Raw genomic sequence first — 14411 nt, 5'->3', positions numbered from 1 at the left:
GTGAAGCACTGGAACAAGTTGCCCAGAGAGGTGGTGGATGCCCCATCCCTGGCAACATTCCAGGTCAGGTTGGACGGGGCTCTGAGCAACCTGATCTAGTTGAAGATGTCCCTGCCCACGGCAGGGGGGTTGGACTAGATGACCTTTAGAGGTTCCTTCCAACCCAAACTATTCTATGATTCTGTGATTCTATGGTACCACTTGGTTGTACTTGGAGGTACCTTCTGATGTACCTCCATCTACCTGGTAGTCAGGTGGTGGGACTAAATCAGTGGGCAAGGCTCCTTTTTGGGGGAGTGGAGAAGGAGGCACTCATTTCACTGCGAAGAACGGCTTGGGGATTGGAGGAGGAACCTCTGAACGATCCTTCAGCTGTAGAGGAAACCCAGCACTGATCTCACAGTAATTCTCGGATGGCTGCAATCTCACCTAGGCTTTAGGACAGTGGGCCATCCCCTTCTCCTTCAGTTAGTAGCCTAAAATTCAGGCACGTAAGGTAGATGCCCAATGACCTGGTTCTGCAGCGAGAAGAAAGCTACAGCTGCATTTGGAAACTCCCTGTTATGAGCCTGTTTTTTTCTCTGATGCAGGCACAGCTAAAGAAAATGCATTTTTGCATGTTTACTGGTTAAACATTAAGGCCATAACTAGCTCTTCTTTGGGACTGCCTGTGTGATTGCCCCAAACAAAATGAGTAATCATTATGGAGTTGTGAGTAATCACTGAGGACTGGGAGTCTCCTGTATCATTAAGGCCCGTTCCTGGGTAAGTCATGAATGTCCTGTCTCTGCACTGTGGTCCCTGAGGCTGTCATAGATGGCAGGCCCCTGCTGTACAGCGCTTCCTTAGGCAGGATTTTCAGTAAAAATGGTGTAGGGTGGCTCAGAAGAAAATCTGAGGTGGCCATGACCGGATGGTCTGAAAAATGTGGAAATTATAGATGCACATGTCCTCATTAAGTCTCTAACGAGTGGTACCTTCAGCAACTTTGGCTCGTTTGTGTTGCAGTTTGTATCCTCTCAATTACCACACACATCCTATACTGAGCCCTGGATTCTCCTACCGTTACTCTCTGGTCTGTTCTGCCTAATTTTCTTGTCTTACATGCAAGCATCCTCAGTGAGGTCTTTTCCCTTTTGTCTAGTCTAGTCTAGACAGATAATGAGTCACGTTAGGAAAGATCTCTCTGCTCGTGATGGGTGAACATCACCTCTGTCCTACACGTGGCGGCTGACCAGCGTCAGCCCAGGTTTAAATTGAACAGAGTTAAGAAAGTCTGACACCCACAAAATTGGTGGAGCTGGGACAGGGGCACCTACCCTCCTCGCTCACTGCCCCAGAACCCCTGAGCTGCTTCCCTGGGTGTTAATGAGCACAGAAACCATTTGGCTACAGAGAGTCCCACGGCCACCCCAAGAGAGTGAAATGTACTCTTGGCCTAATGAGGGGATGGACCGAAAGTATGGCAGCTCAATTTTTCATTAGCCTACATCAGAGAGAGAGAAAGCCAGAGACCGGCCCGGCTAACTCTCCAGCCAGAAGCTAGCGCGGTTTTTTTTGAGGAAAGGATCTGAGAAATGTAAATAAATTGGATCAGTGTGGTTAGTTAAGGGCATGTTATAGCAGTGTTTGATGCTTTCTCCGGAATTATCTTCCTCTAGAAAACAAGACTTTCAGCAGTTACAAAGACTGGCAGGCAGAGAAGTAAGCGGCTGTACCTCCACTGCTGGCTGTTTCCTCTGGCACAGCCGTACCATGTCAGCTTTGGCACCAGCTCTTCTTCCCATCCCCTTCCCCAAACAGCTCATAATCCTGGGTGGGGAGCTGTTGAGTAAAGCTTGCAATGGAAATGTCTTTCCTGACACCCTTCAACAACATCTAAGCAAAGGAGCTCTGAAATAGAAAAGAATAGTGCATCATCTCAAGAAAGACTATTAAGAGGCAACGTCCTTATTTCTGCCACACGTTAGCATCAGTTCCCCCTTCACCGATGTCTGAGCACAACCCTCGCAGCATGGTGAAGTGTTCTCTTCTGTCATGCCATGCTGGAATCCAAAGCTGTGTAACGAACTGCTTTAAAGTAAATACAGCTTTAGAGAAAAATGTAGGCTGGATCCAGTTGCTCAGCTCCTTCAGCTGCAAGGCAACTTTGCCTTGAGCCAGATCATGAATCAGGGCCATGGGCATCATTCCTGAGAGGTCCTACAGCTCTGTGGGACATGTGGGGTGGCTGGGATGGGTGCCCTGTGCCCCCAGCCCAGCATGCTGGGTCGAGGTGGGACCTGGCACTCAGCACGCCACTTGCTCTGGAGCAGTGGGGCCACTTGCTGCTGGGAGCCTGCTGGGTCGCAGGAACAATGGAGGGGCTTGAAGACTGCTCAGGAGATAACCGTGAGTGCAGCATACAGGTGTGCTCAGTGTGAGAAGAGCTATCCCCCATCCCGAGCTGGGCTGTGGTTATCTGTCCCTCACGGTTAATGAGAACAACTCCTCCTGTAATTATTCCTAAAGCAAGCTGCTGAATAGTGAGCTCTGACCTTCATGTTTTAGAGCACTGCAGGATCAGCTTGCTTTGCTTTCCTTGTCTAAGCTAATTTCTCTGATGCAGAGAGATGCTTGCTCTTCTTGCCCCATTAGATGCTGTTCGGTGCGTCACTGGTTGCTGAGCGCACAGACTAATGGTCATTGTTGAAGCATTTCCTCAATGGCCTAATTAAGGAGGAAGAGTTCCTTTGACTAGACAGAAATCATTCATAAAGCCTGAGCCACTGTTGTGATGAAAATTTCCCCGTAACATCCGTGAGAGGGAGAGTAATGACGGTTTCGGGAGCAGAGCAGCTCTCCTTGACTGAGCCCAGCTGAGCTCTCCTGCCCCATATGCTCACACGTGCTGGCCGGGAGCCTTTCCCTCTCCCCCTCAAACTTTGCCCAATTCAAACATAGATAGAAATTTGAAAAACAGTATTATTTGATTCAGAAAAATCTATTGTAAAAAATGTTTCTTGTCTGGCTCTTCTGCTTTCTCCTTAATTTCTTACTCTGACAGTCACCTGGATAAAAGGAGGTGGAGGAGGCAGTAGATATTCTACATCTTGACTTCTGATGCCAAGCAGCATGGCATGCTTACCGCAAACAGGGGAAATATGGCACAGACAAACAGCTGCATTTGGAGAGCCGTCACCAGCAGATGAGAGGCCCTGTGGCTGTCTGCACTGGAAGGGGCTCCGCAGGGGTCTGTCCTTCCCTGCTTGCCTCTGCATCTCCAGACCATTTGGAGGTTGGAGCTGAGAAGATGCTTTTGCAGACAATGCTAAAGTAAAAGGGATGGCAGGCTGGGATTCAGGCTGAATGCGGGCTCTTTGGCTGCCCACCAAGGTTTAGGGGTGTATACATAGATGTCCACATGTGAGCTAAGTCCTGAGCTTGCATGGTATCTACTGGGGATCCAGTCAACATGGTCAGTGAAGTCCAGAGAGTGACTCAGGTCCCCTAAAGCAAGCACCAGGGAAGGATCTGACTGCCAAAGCATAGGTGTCTAGTGCCACATTGGAGACGGCGGACACTGCTCGGTCTCCAGGTGCTATCTCAGGGAGTGAGGGACCCTGCACCTCCTGTGTGGCATCTGCCAGCCCTGGACAGCTGTATCCACTGTCCTAGGACATTTCAAATAGTAGCAAGTGCCCATGTGTGGGCAACGTATCTCACCTGCCAAACAGCTCTCCATGCCATTAGTTGTTGACCAAGTTGCTGTCTACACTCTACTGACCGTATCAACTGCAGTGGGAGCTGGGACACCTGGTGCATGTGTAGACACTTGAAATTAGGGGTCTAAATCTTGAAGTGAATCCCAACAGGAAAATCTAAATTCAAAATTACCTGATGACACTGGAGTAATAACAAGACATCAGGAAGATGATGTTCAGCCAGGAGAGGCTGTAGGGCATCCAGGGCTGGATCACAGTGCAGGAGGACTAGCTGACCGTCTTGGACTCAGGGCAGAGAGTTAGGCCCTTTTCTCCAACTATATCCTAGCCAGATATTTCTTCAATTAAAAATGGCATTTTACATTTCCCTGTCCTGCCCTTTTTCAGGGGTGCGTCTCCAGATTCAGGATGGGCTGGCTGGCGTATACTGTGTGATTGCTGATGGCTCTGTTCCACACTCAGCCACCCCGCATCCTTCTACCAGCAGATTGCTTGGGCTGCAAAGACTTGGAGGTTTTTCAACAAACAGAGAAATTCTCAACAACAGAGAATTGAATTCCATGTGATTCCATCACATGGAATCAAATGGAACATTTAATTCAACCTGAGATATTGGATTTCTGACTTTTTTCTTGACTTTTCTAAAAGTATGTCATAAATTGAAGCAAGATCTGATGTAGAATTTCATTTTGCTTTTTTCATCTAAAATGTTAGAAGAAAATGTGGACATTCATGGATAAAGGGAACAGGGCTTCAGCACTTTTTAAATGGAAACAATTAAGCAAAATTGATGCGTATTTATGAAATGTTTCAATATAACTTAAACCCTTGTCTTCCAACAGAAAAATATTTTGGCCAAAAATCTCCACCCAGCTTTTTTTGTGATCTACAACATCACCTGCAAAGAGTACGATATAACTGCTGAAGAAAAGCTTCGTAACCACCTGACAGAAGCCTCATATCTCCCTTTTCGCTTGCAAAGAGCTGCTCTCTAGTCACTACTGCAGCAGTAATAATAATTGCCCATATTGCCAAGAATTTGCATTTCTGATGATCCTAAAGCTTGGTATTTCAAATGAGAGACTTCAGAGAACTAATTAGCACATAGGCTCATTAAATGCTAAAGAATGTTCTTGCTGCCTAGGTAAATGGAACATCCAGGCCCTTAACCCATTTCCCAAAGGCAAACACATCTCTGCCTCCTTAGGCTTTGTTCAGAGTAATCCGAATCCTTGAAGTTGCGTACGCTCAGGGAATGCCAGTTTATACCATCTACCAGTTTTTGCATCAGTACTGGGAGGCCTGGGCACTGCCCCATGGCCATCACCGTCCAAGCCCGGCGCTGCAGCTGCGTGGGGCAGGACCCCCCGGCACAGCCCGGCCATGAGGGGTGAGGGGGTGGTGGGTTCAGTGGTGCATCCCTCCCCACTATAATGAGCGACCTGCCTCTGCTCCAGCACAGGGACGGTGTTGCCAAAAACGCCGTAGTGAGCCAAGCTCAGCCTGCAGCCAGTGTGTGTCTGCAGGGAGAGAGAAAAGTGATGGGAAATTATGGCAGCTCTGTGCTCACGTTCTCTTCTTACTCTTTCTCAGAACCTAAAGAAATGGCTGTGGCTCTGTGTGGAAGTTAATTAATGATAGTAAATAATATTCCTTTGTGCTAGGAGTGAATAGTGCCCTTTATTTGGGGATCTCAGTGTGCTTAATGCTCTGTATTTAATTCAGCTTCACAACAAAAGCTAGCTGAATTATTCATTGCAAATAAATTATCTGAAGAATACCGTCCTTTTTTTTGCTGTTTGCGAGCCCAGCTTGCTTTCTTTCATGTCCTTTTCCACAGCCAGCAGTGTCTCTGCAACGATTCGGGCAACCGACCCACAGCGCACAGCTCGTTGTGCTCTTTGCTAATTGTGAGAGTGTGTGTGCACGTGTCGGGGGTGGCGGGAGGAGGGCGGCAGCCTCCAGGTCTTGCTAATGGGATGAGCGAACCTTTCAACGGGAGAGAAAGCAATAAGCAATGCTAAGCATGTTCCTCATCTGTACACATAGATGAATACAGAAATATGCATATGTATATGTAGCTTTTCATACACACACTGGTGTTCACAGAGTGCCCAGACTCCAGTTAAGACCAATCGCGCATGGTAAGTCTACAAATAAGGGATTCAAATGACAGCCTTTTGGACTGATTTTGATATAAGGCTCAATGTAACCTACAAAACACATGCATTTCCTGATATTCAGGCAAATAAAAACCTCTCCCCCACACCCTCAACCAGTAAGAAACTCTATATTGAAAAGCAGAGAGATTTAATTACTCAAAATGAGCATGAACCCCATTGCTTCAGGAAAAGCAGCAGGCTGTATGTGACCTGGCCTCTTGAGGAGGACAAGGTCCTGCAGTACGTAGGTTCAGACATGTCCATGGCTGGATCCCAGGGCTTTTCGGATGCCCTGGACCTGGGGACACTTCGGTTGCGATGTCAGCCAGCCCTTCATCAGCATTTTGGCGTGGGTGGCAAGTTTGAAACAAAGCCCCAGGATGCCTTTTTCACACAGGCAGAGCTCAGCGGTGAGCTCACTGCCACCAGCAGGTCCGAGATGCCAAAAGCTGACATGGGCCAGAAAAGCTTTTTGCCGAATTCACCTTCACAGAAATGTACAGATGTCACCTGTGCAAGGAGGCAAAGGCCACCACAGCTGGCCCCCCTTTCCCATGTCCCCACTAGCTGCCCCTGTGGAGGGAGAATGGAGGCATTGCTGGCACCAGCTCCAGCCCTGAGGCTTCCTCCATGGACGGTCCTATCACTGACTGGGTTTGCGGGACAGCCCTGTCCTTATGTTCCCACCTCCGGAAAGAGTTACTGCTCTGGGCAATTTTATCAAAAGCATCAATTTTGTCAATATTTGATGTATTTCTTTGTGTGCATAAGCAGTGAACCACCCAGATGCGGTGGCCACGGGGGAGCCTTCCAAGGGCGGCTCCCCACGGGGGATGTTAGAGCGGGGCTGGACATGGAAATTCCCCGGCCAACGGCCAAAACTCTGGGCACATGGCAATATGTCGCTACATTTATAGTTTAAGTCTCATGGTAGATGAACGCATGATTGAAAATCATGAATTTTCAAAGCTTTTAACACAAAAAAAGTCTGTTGTTACTTGCTGGTTTTTGCTGTTGTTTTGTCTGTTTATTTCTTTTAAAGAATAAGGTCACCTTTGTAAGAAGGGCTTGTTTTTCTGTTTATAAAGATCCCTCTATGTAATTTTTTTTCCTTTGGAAATAGCTATGCTGACAGAAAAAGAAATCTTAGTTGTATGTTTTTGTCAGTTCCTTGTAATCAATAACACCCATATAAAAAAAGCTGGAATCAATCATCAGCAAGGGAACAGGCTGAATCCATAACATTTGGGCTGACCTATTTTGTAATCACATTTGCTGAGAGGAAAATAAATCAAAGTAATCCAGCCTACTGCCTCAAACCTGATGCGTTATCTTGGGTTCGTTGGGTGTTCGCCCGAACACCCTCCAAGTGCCGAGTGAGGAAAACACGCAGACACCTTGGCTGGGGTCCAGCGGGGGCGTGGTGCTCAGGAGATGGTGAGAGCCGTGTTTCTCCATCCTGGGAATGAGCCTCCTAAACATGCTTCATTCCTGAAGTCCCTTTGCCTTACACCCCTGTAGGATGTGAGATATTTTCATTTTCGTTTTGACTTGTAGATGGATGGAAATTAATCGTAAAATGGCCGTGCTTCTCCCCATGGACTCGCCTGCTGGAGCTGAACCCCGACCTGCTGGGTCTGGCACATGCAGCCACGTTGTGGAGTTGAGTTATTCCAGTGTCACCTGGGTAGGAGATCAACGGATGAGAGACTGGCAGAAACAAAACCAGCAGGGTGCTTGTCACAACAAAAGGCCTGTGAGCTCTTCCAGTGAAGGTGACAAGTGTGATATTGGAGCCACTTTGTCACTGGAAATACAAGAAGCATCAGGGGCTTTTGATTGCTTGCTATTGATTACTGACTTGCTATTCAGGCAGTTTACACCACTAGTAACTGATGACTCCAGGTGTGATGGACACTCTTTTCTACGAGGTAGATGATCCACATGCCATGAGACAGGTTCTCCCTCCAAGGGTTGGATCTAGTCCCTCCCATGGATTAGGCATAGTTTTTATTCATGATTTGGGGAGACTAATGCATCATTCCTCCTATAGGTAGTGCCTGCGTTCCCTCTGTAGGCATGGAGAGAAGAAAGCGGCCTTAAAGCTCCTTAGAGGGAGCCTGTGTCTGCTGAATTTAGATGTCTAAATATAGGTGGAGAGTATAGACCAGGGTAGGGTAGACCAGTTCCCCCTTACATCCTGTGTGGACTGTACATCTAAAGTACAGCCAGGAAACAGCCCCGGGGAAGGGGATCGAGCACCCAAGGTCCTGCAGCAGGGTCAGGCAGAGCTGTGGACACAGCCCACCTGTATGCCTGCTCCTGGTCTGATGCTCTGGCCTGGAGGAACTGCAGCTTGCAGTGAGATTATTTCCTTTTTTTTAGAAAATAATTCAGAAGAAGGTGCTTTTGAACTGTTTCTCTATTGCAAACAAGCAGCAAAAGGTCTCCTGGGATGCCTCAAGGATAGAGAATCAGACCAGTGTTCATTCTGGATGTGGATCCAGGCTTCAGGTGCCCCTGTCCTGCTCTGGAGGGCTGTCTTTTCCCTCTTCCTCCTCGGGAGGTATTTCACATCCCAGCTGGGCACCCAGACCTGAAGAGCAGAGAGGTGCTGTTCCCTGCGCTTGGGAGCTCAGCAGCCGATCCCACCTCCTCCCCTTCTCTGCAGTGCCCGTGCTGCTCCGGGACTCCTGCGGGCACCACAGCAACTTCCCCAGAGCCTGCCATCACCCTGCCCCATTGCATGGCCTCAGCATCTTCTCACCTCATGAATACACAGAGCATTTTTCTACCCTAATCCATGCCCTGACCACAGGCATCTTTCAGCCCTCCACGCACCCTGCTCGTCTCCCAGCACTGCTATACTTACCTGCTCAGTTCATTGTAATAAACCCCAATAAAATAAATTTATTTAAAAATAAATAGGCTTCAGGGCCTGATTCTGTGCCAGCTGCAGAAGAAAATCAGATCTGAGAGCATCCATCCCTTTATGAGATGAGAGCCAATGCATTCCTAACAGAAAGCTAAGTGAATTCATATGGGGACTGTATTAAAGCTATAAATACCTTGGAGTGATGGGCCTGGACTAACAACCCGTTTTACGATGGGACCTGCTCTGCACCCACATCATGTGGGTCTCCTGACCACGAGGCAGGACTGGGATTTTGTTCACAGAGACCCATTTGCAGAGTTGTGGCTTTTATGGCCTTTTTGAAGGTGAGAAAAGTGAAGAATTTACACAGTAAAAATTCTTGGCAAAGTTGGAGCCTCCAGTTTCTGTATAATAAACCAATTACTATGCTGTTCAATTTACACACCTCGGACAAGTATACTGTAAACTCATATCCCAAGGTAAAAAAATGCAAAAAATTCAGTCTTTGGCTTTGCCAAACATTTTATTGGACAAATTCTTCTTTTTTTTTTTTTTTTAAATCTAGACAGGACGCATAAGTACTGAATACTTTTTCTTAGTTCTTACACAATGAAAAAATATTTTCAAAGTCTCTAGTTTATAAAATAATAGATAGATCTCTGTAATAGAAATTAAAATTGTAAATGGAAATTTGATAGGGAGCAATTTTTCCAGCAATGTGGGAACATCTGGTATGGTTTCTAATTTATTTAGAAAATAGGCATGTGGGCTCCAGCCCAGTAAGGAATTTAAGCACATAAACAATCTTATTGGACTTCTCTGGGGCTATTTATGCATTTAAGCTAAGCCCAAGCCCAGGCACTCTGCTGAAGTTGACCTTCCAGACTCTTCACTCTATCTCTGCATGAAAAGTACGACATCATTGCTGCATTTTTGCAAGTATTTGGATATTTAGTAGAGGGATAGCAATGCCATGCAAGTATTCAGATGGGCCTGAGCAACGAAGAGCATCTTTCAATGCCAACCTGTCCTCACTGCTCTGATACATGGAGATCAAGTCCTGCGTGAAAAGGGGACTTTGGAGCAGGCACTTCCTTGCCTACCTGGTCACCTCAGGTTCCTCGAGTCAAAGGTGCTTGTGGACATGGGACGGTGGTGTCAGACATCCCTTTCCCAAGCAGATGTGCCAATGAAGCACCTGACCGCAGCCCTGCCTCCTTCCTACCACCCCCACCAATCCAGCCCCCCAGCTCTGCTAGGGGAATGGGTCATCTTGGTGCTTTCAGTGGTGTTTCAGATAAAACCCATTTGTTCAGGTAAAACATTTTAAGTAGGCTGCTTGCATTAACAAAGCTGCTATTGCCTGCTGTGAGATTGGGGGTCCACACGAGCTGCTCCCCATAGCAAATGGCGACTAACCCCTTGGTGGCCCCAGCTGGATGTGGGGGGGAATCATCTCTCTCCCGCCCTAAGTCCTCTCAATACAGTGATTTCTGATAGGAGTTTTTCCCCCTCAGAGAAATGTACTAGCTTAAAGTACGTGCTTCTCAGCACAAGTAGGTTTTATAAAAATAATTCACCTTTAAGGTTTCTAAGTAACGTTTGGCAAAAGTTTAATTGCTCTGCTAGGACACAGTGAAAGTTTGAAATCTACCTTGCAAGAGCTTTGTCTTGAAATATGTCAAAACCAGGTTTTAATAAGGGTGTTATTACCTTTTATCTAGAGATCAAATTAATGCATTAAATTACTTTTTTTTTACTAGAGAGAACTAGGCTGAAAAGAGTAGTGGTGTGATCTAGGTGCTTTAAACAGGTGTAAACCCTCAGGAAAAAAACAGTTTAGTTTTCTGTAATAGGCAGAGCCTGCAGAAGGCTTGGTACTTCAAGTAGATATAAGGCTGATCTGACAACTCAGTAGCTTTTCATTTGAGGCCTTCTCTGGAATTGTTATCACGAGTTGTCAGGAACATCTGAGGGCCATTTTGCTTGTTCCTTGTGTTGGGAGATTTCTGTTCAGCAGTCTGTTAGAGATAAACGATACCTATTAGAAATGCACAAGTTGTGTAAGCTCTGAATTTGACATTTGTGGGATGCTAGTCGGTATGCATTCAAAGCTGTGTAGTCTACCTTCCTCTTCATCTGCTCAGGTTTTACAGATACAGAATTAACTCTATCCCAGCTGAAACCAGGACAATTTTACACCACATCTTTTGTGCAAGCTGTTTGCTGACTATGTTGTAAGGTAGCTGCACACACACACACAGTGCTTGCACACACGTGAACAGCCCAGGTGGCAGGTACTATTCCTTTCTGGCTGATCACGATTAATGTCTGCTAGTCAAATACGTACCCACACATGGAAAATGGGTCTCTCCGGTGGCTGGCATTAGCTACTGTCCTTTTTTTTTTTTTTTTTTTCTGTCCTGCAGCTATTGATTGTTGTGAACTTTGCCAGTGGAAGCTGTCCACATCTTTTGATGATCTCCTATCAGCTAGAACAGACTTGAAAGTATTACATTTTTCTTAAGATCTCTACTTGACATCTCAGCATTTTGTAAATCATTCAGCCAATTCATGGACTCAAACCACATGCTCTTGAGGGTTTTGTGTGTGTGTAATTAACAGCTCTCAAGTATGCTGTATAGGTGGGATGCATACAGAGAAGTAAATTAGTAGGTGTCAGAACAATGTACTACTTTTTTTAGTATGTTTTGTACCCTGTAGGACAGCTCTGAAAAATTAAGTATACCAAGTGCTAGAGGTTGGTGAATCTGGTGAGCTTCAGGACATAGATAGACTCTTCTTGTCCCAGTCAGGTAGGTGCAAGACTGTTGCAGTTCTGGGTCGCCAAGTCCGGCCTGCAGCGAGGGTGAGCATGTATTCCCAGTAGGTACACATCAGCCACAGATGAACATAGAGAGAGCAGTACCTTTATCAGCACCTGCGCACGCGGTGCTTGCACACATGTGAACAGCATGGATGGCACATACTGTTCTTCTCTGTCTGATCAGGATTAATGTCCACTAGTGAAATATGTACTCACACATGGAAAATGGGTGTCTCTGGTAGCTGGTGTTAGCTACTCGGTCTGCCCCAGGGCTGGCCTCAGGCCCCGGTTTCCCCAGGTGCTGGCACTGGCACCCTCCAGCCTCTGAGGTTCGTGGTCCCGCTCCAGTTGCCGGCACTCGGCTCTCATGCTGCTGCCCACTAGTCTGGCTTGAAGGTTGCTGGTGGTCTCTTATGCGGGCTCAGAATAGAGGGTGTGCCCACAAAGAACATGGATAGAAAGAATGCAAGAGTAATTATTATTAATAGTAAATAATTATTTACATCATTATATAAGAATATTTAGTAAGTCTGCAGGGCCGGCTGTGGTGATGGGGTGCAGGCCCCGGCCAGACAAGTGTACTGACCAGCCACCTGTTACCCAGGACCAGCCCCTTTTACCCCTTTTCCCTCTATTTTCTCACACTGGTTCCTCTCCAGTCCACCTTGTTCCCTCCCTTTCCCTACCTTTGATCCTTCCCCTAAACATCCCATAATAAGTCTTGCACATTCCCACAAACCCCTTAATATACCTTATGAGAAGTTGTACAGCGTCTCCAAATGCTTTTCCACTGCAGCCCTCCCGTGAGCCCCACATCCCTGCAGGCACTCACTGCCGTCAGCCCGGGGAGGGGGTGGCCCCACTGGCTCCTTGGTGGGGTTCACCCAGGGACCATGGGCTGACCCCTCTCCTCTGACAGTCCCAGGAAGCAGCTGAGTCAAGGTGCTTTAACTCAATGTGCAGGGATGACGTTGGTGGGGCTCCTTCCCTGGTGTTGTTCTACTGATTCTTGTGGGGTCTTTGTGTTCGCAGTGATTAATCTTTAATCCCATAACCTAATGCTAAGTATATGCAAAAAGATCTCGATGCTAGAACTGTAGAGTCAAAATGGAAAAGTGGAGGGCGGGAGAAGTGTGTTTGTTATCTGGAGCTATTTCCTGAAGCGTTTGTTTACCAGGCCTTTTCCCTGCAGAACATTTACCTGCTTTTGTGATGTCTGATCTCATACAGCAGCTGGAATACACTTAATCCTCATTGCTTCAAGAGATCTGAAAATACAGATGGACAGCTTAGCTCTAGTAAGGTTGTAGGGAAGCTGCCGGCAGTGTTTGCATGTGGTCCTTCCAGATGAAGGAGTCCGCCTTTATGGATGGGACCGTAAGGGTTAAATTGTTAGAAGTGCAAGTGAGCTTCTCTTTTTCAGGAAGATAAGGGCTGTGTACTTTGCAGCATAGTAATGTTTTTTTCTGAAGCCGGAATGATTAAAAAAGAAGGGAGGTAAGAGCTCAAGAGTTCCATTTCATGGGATAAGACTATCATTACTCCATTTGCAGTAGCCTTCAAAAACAAACTGCTCCTCTGTGGATATTCCCAGGAAAATGAATTTATGCTTAGCATGCGTGAATCATAAACACAGTGCTTGTTGCAGCCACATAGAAATATGAAATAATTGGCTAGTTATGTGTTTTGCCACTGGGACAGTTTTGGAGAAAAAGGCTACAGAAGTTCTGATTTTTGGACATACTGTATGTATGTGAAATGCTTAGCATGAGGTTTAATTGCACGTTATGTCTGGGGCTTGTGGCACGCTGCAGAGTAGAAAATTTAAACCATGCTTGCATACATATTTTTAAAATGTGTTTTTTTTTTTTAAATTTTAATTTTTTTTTCTGATGAATACTACATCCACTTTTGGACCCCCTAATGAGAAAAAGATATCAGTAAAGTAGATCCAGTTCAGTGGAGGGCCATTGAAATGGTGGGGGCTGGAGCACTTGCCCTGTGAGGAGGGACTGGGGGAGATGGGCTTGTCAGTCTATATAGCAGAGATGGCTTTGGGGTTGGGACAGGGACCTTACAGAAGCTCCCGGTGCCCCTGGGGAGATCATTGAGGAGCTGGTGCAGGGTGGAAGAATGAGAGACAACAGATGTAAGTTGACGGAAGAGAGGCTCAGCCTGGAATGCTTTTTCCCCATGGGGACAGTCAGGCAGAGGCGCAGGTTGCCCAGAGAGGCTGTGCAGGCTCTGTCCTGGAACGATTTCAAGACTGGACTGGATGAAGCCCTGAGCAGCCTGATCTGACCTCAGAGCTGACCTGCTGTGAGCAGGAGGTTGGAGCAGAGGCCTCCTGAGGTTCCTTTCAGCCTGAATTGTTCTGTGATTTTGTGATGATCGGAGCTTTAAGTTGCGCTATTAGCCTGCATGATTAAAGTATATCTTATTACTTACTAAACAGTTTATGGTAGAGGAGTGGTTTGGCTTAAGTGAAACTAGCTAACTTGGATCAGGTCATACTGAACTACTACATGTTTATGTTAACAGCAACTTAATGCTATTTATTTTCTCTGTTACGCTGAGATTGTAAGCACTAATTAAACTTATTTTGTTTCAGATAAATGCAAGTGAAATTCAAAGATTTTCAGATTTTCCATTGTCAAAGAAAACCCTAAAAGGTGAGTACAGAAGTTTTCTTTGGAAAATAATTTAAGTGAAAATGAATGTATTATTTATCTGCATCTGAACATTTTTTTGCTTTAAGTTTTAGATAAGTATTACCATGTATGGTGTTTTCTAAATGGAGGAATACAGCTCTGGGCAAGACAAAAATAAAGATTATTTTTTTT

General features: G+C 46.2%; 1 protein-coding gene across 1 annotated transcript in view; it reads left to right on the top strand.

Annotated features, from left to right (window-relative positions):
* The first annotated feature begins 7445 nt into the window (after positions 1–7445).
* Positions 7446–14411, top strand: part of LOC103901692 (probable ATP-dependent RNA helicase DDX10) — a 55430-nt gene continuing 48464 nt past the window's right edge. Inside the window, exons 1-2 of the mRNA XM_009282615.1 lie at positions 7446–7754; positions 14180–14240. Coding sequence (XP_009280890.1) covers positions 7446–7754; positions 14180–14240 — 370 coding nt within the window. The remainder of the gene's footprint in view (positions 7755–14179; positions 14241–14411) is intronic.

The sequence above is a fragment of the Aptenodytes forsteri genome, unplaced genomic scaffold (assembly GCF_000699145.1).
Source record: "Aptenodytes forsteri isolate BGI_AS27 unplaced genomic scaffold, ASM69914v1 Scaffold294, whole genome shotgun sequence".
Taxonomy (NCBI): Eukaryota; Metazoa; Chordata; class Aves; order Sphenisciformes; family Spheniscidae; genus Aptenodytes; species Aptenodytes forsteri.
This window is presented reverse-complemented; position numbering and strand designations above follow the sequence as displayed.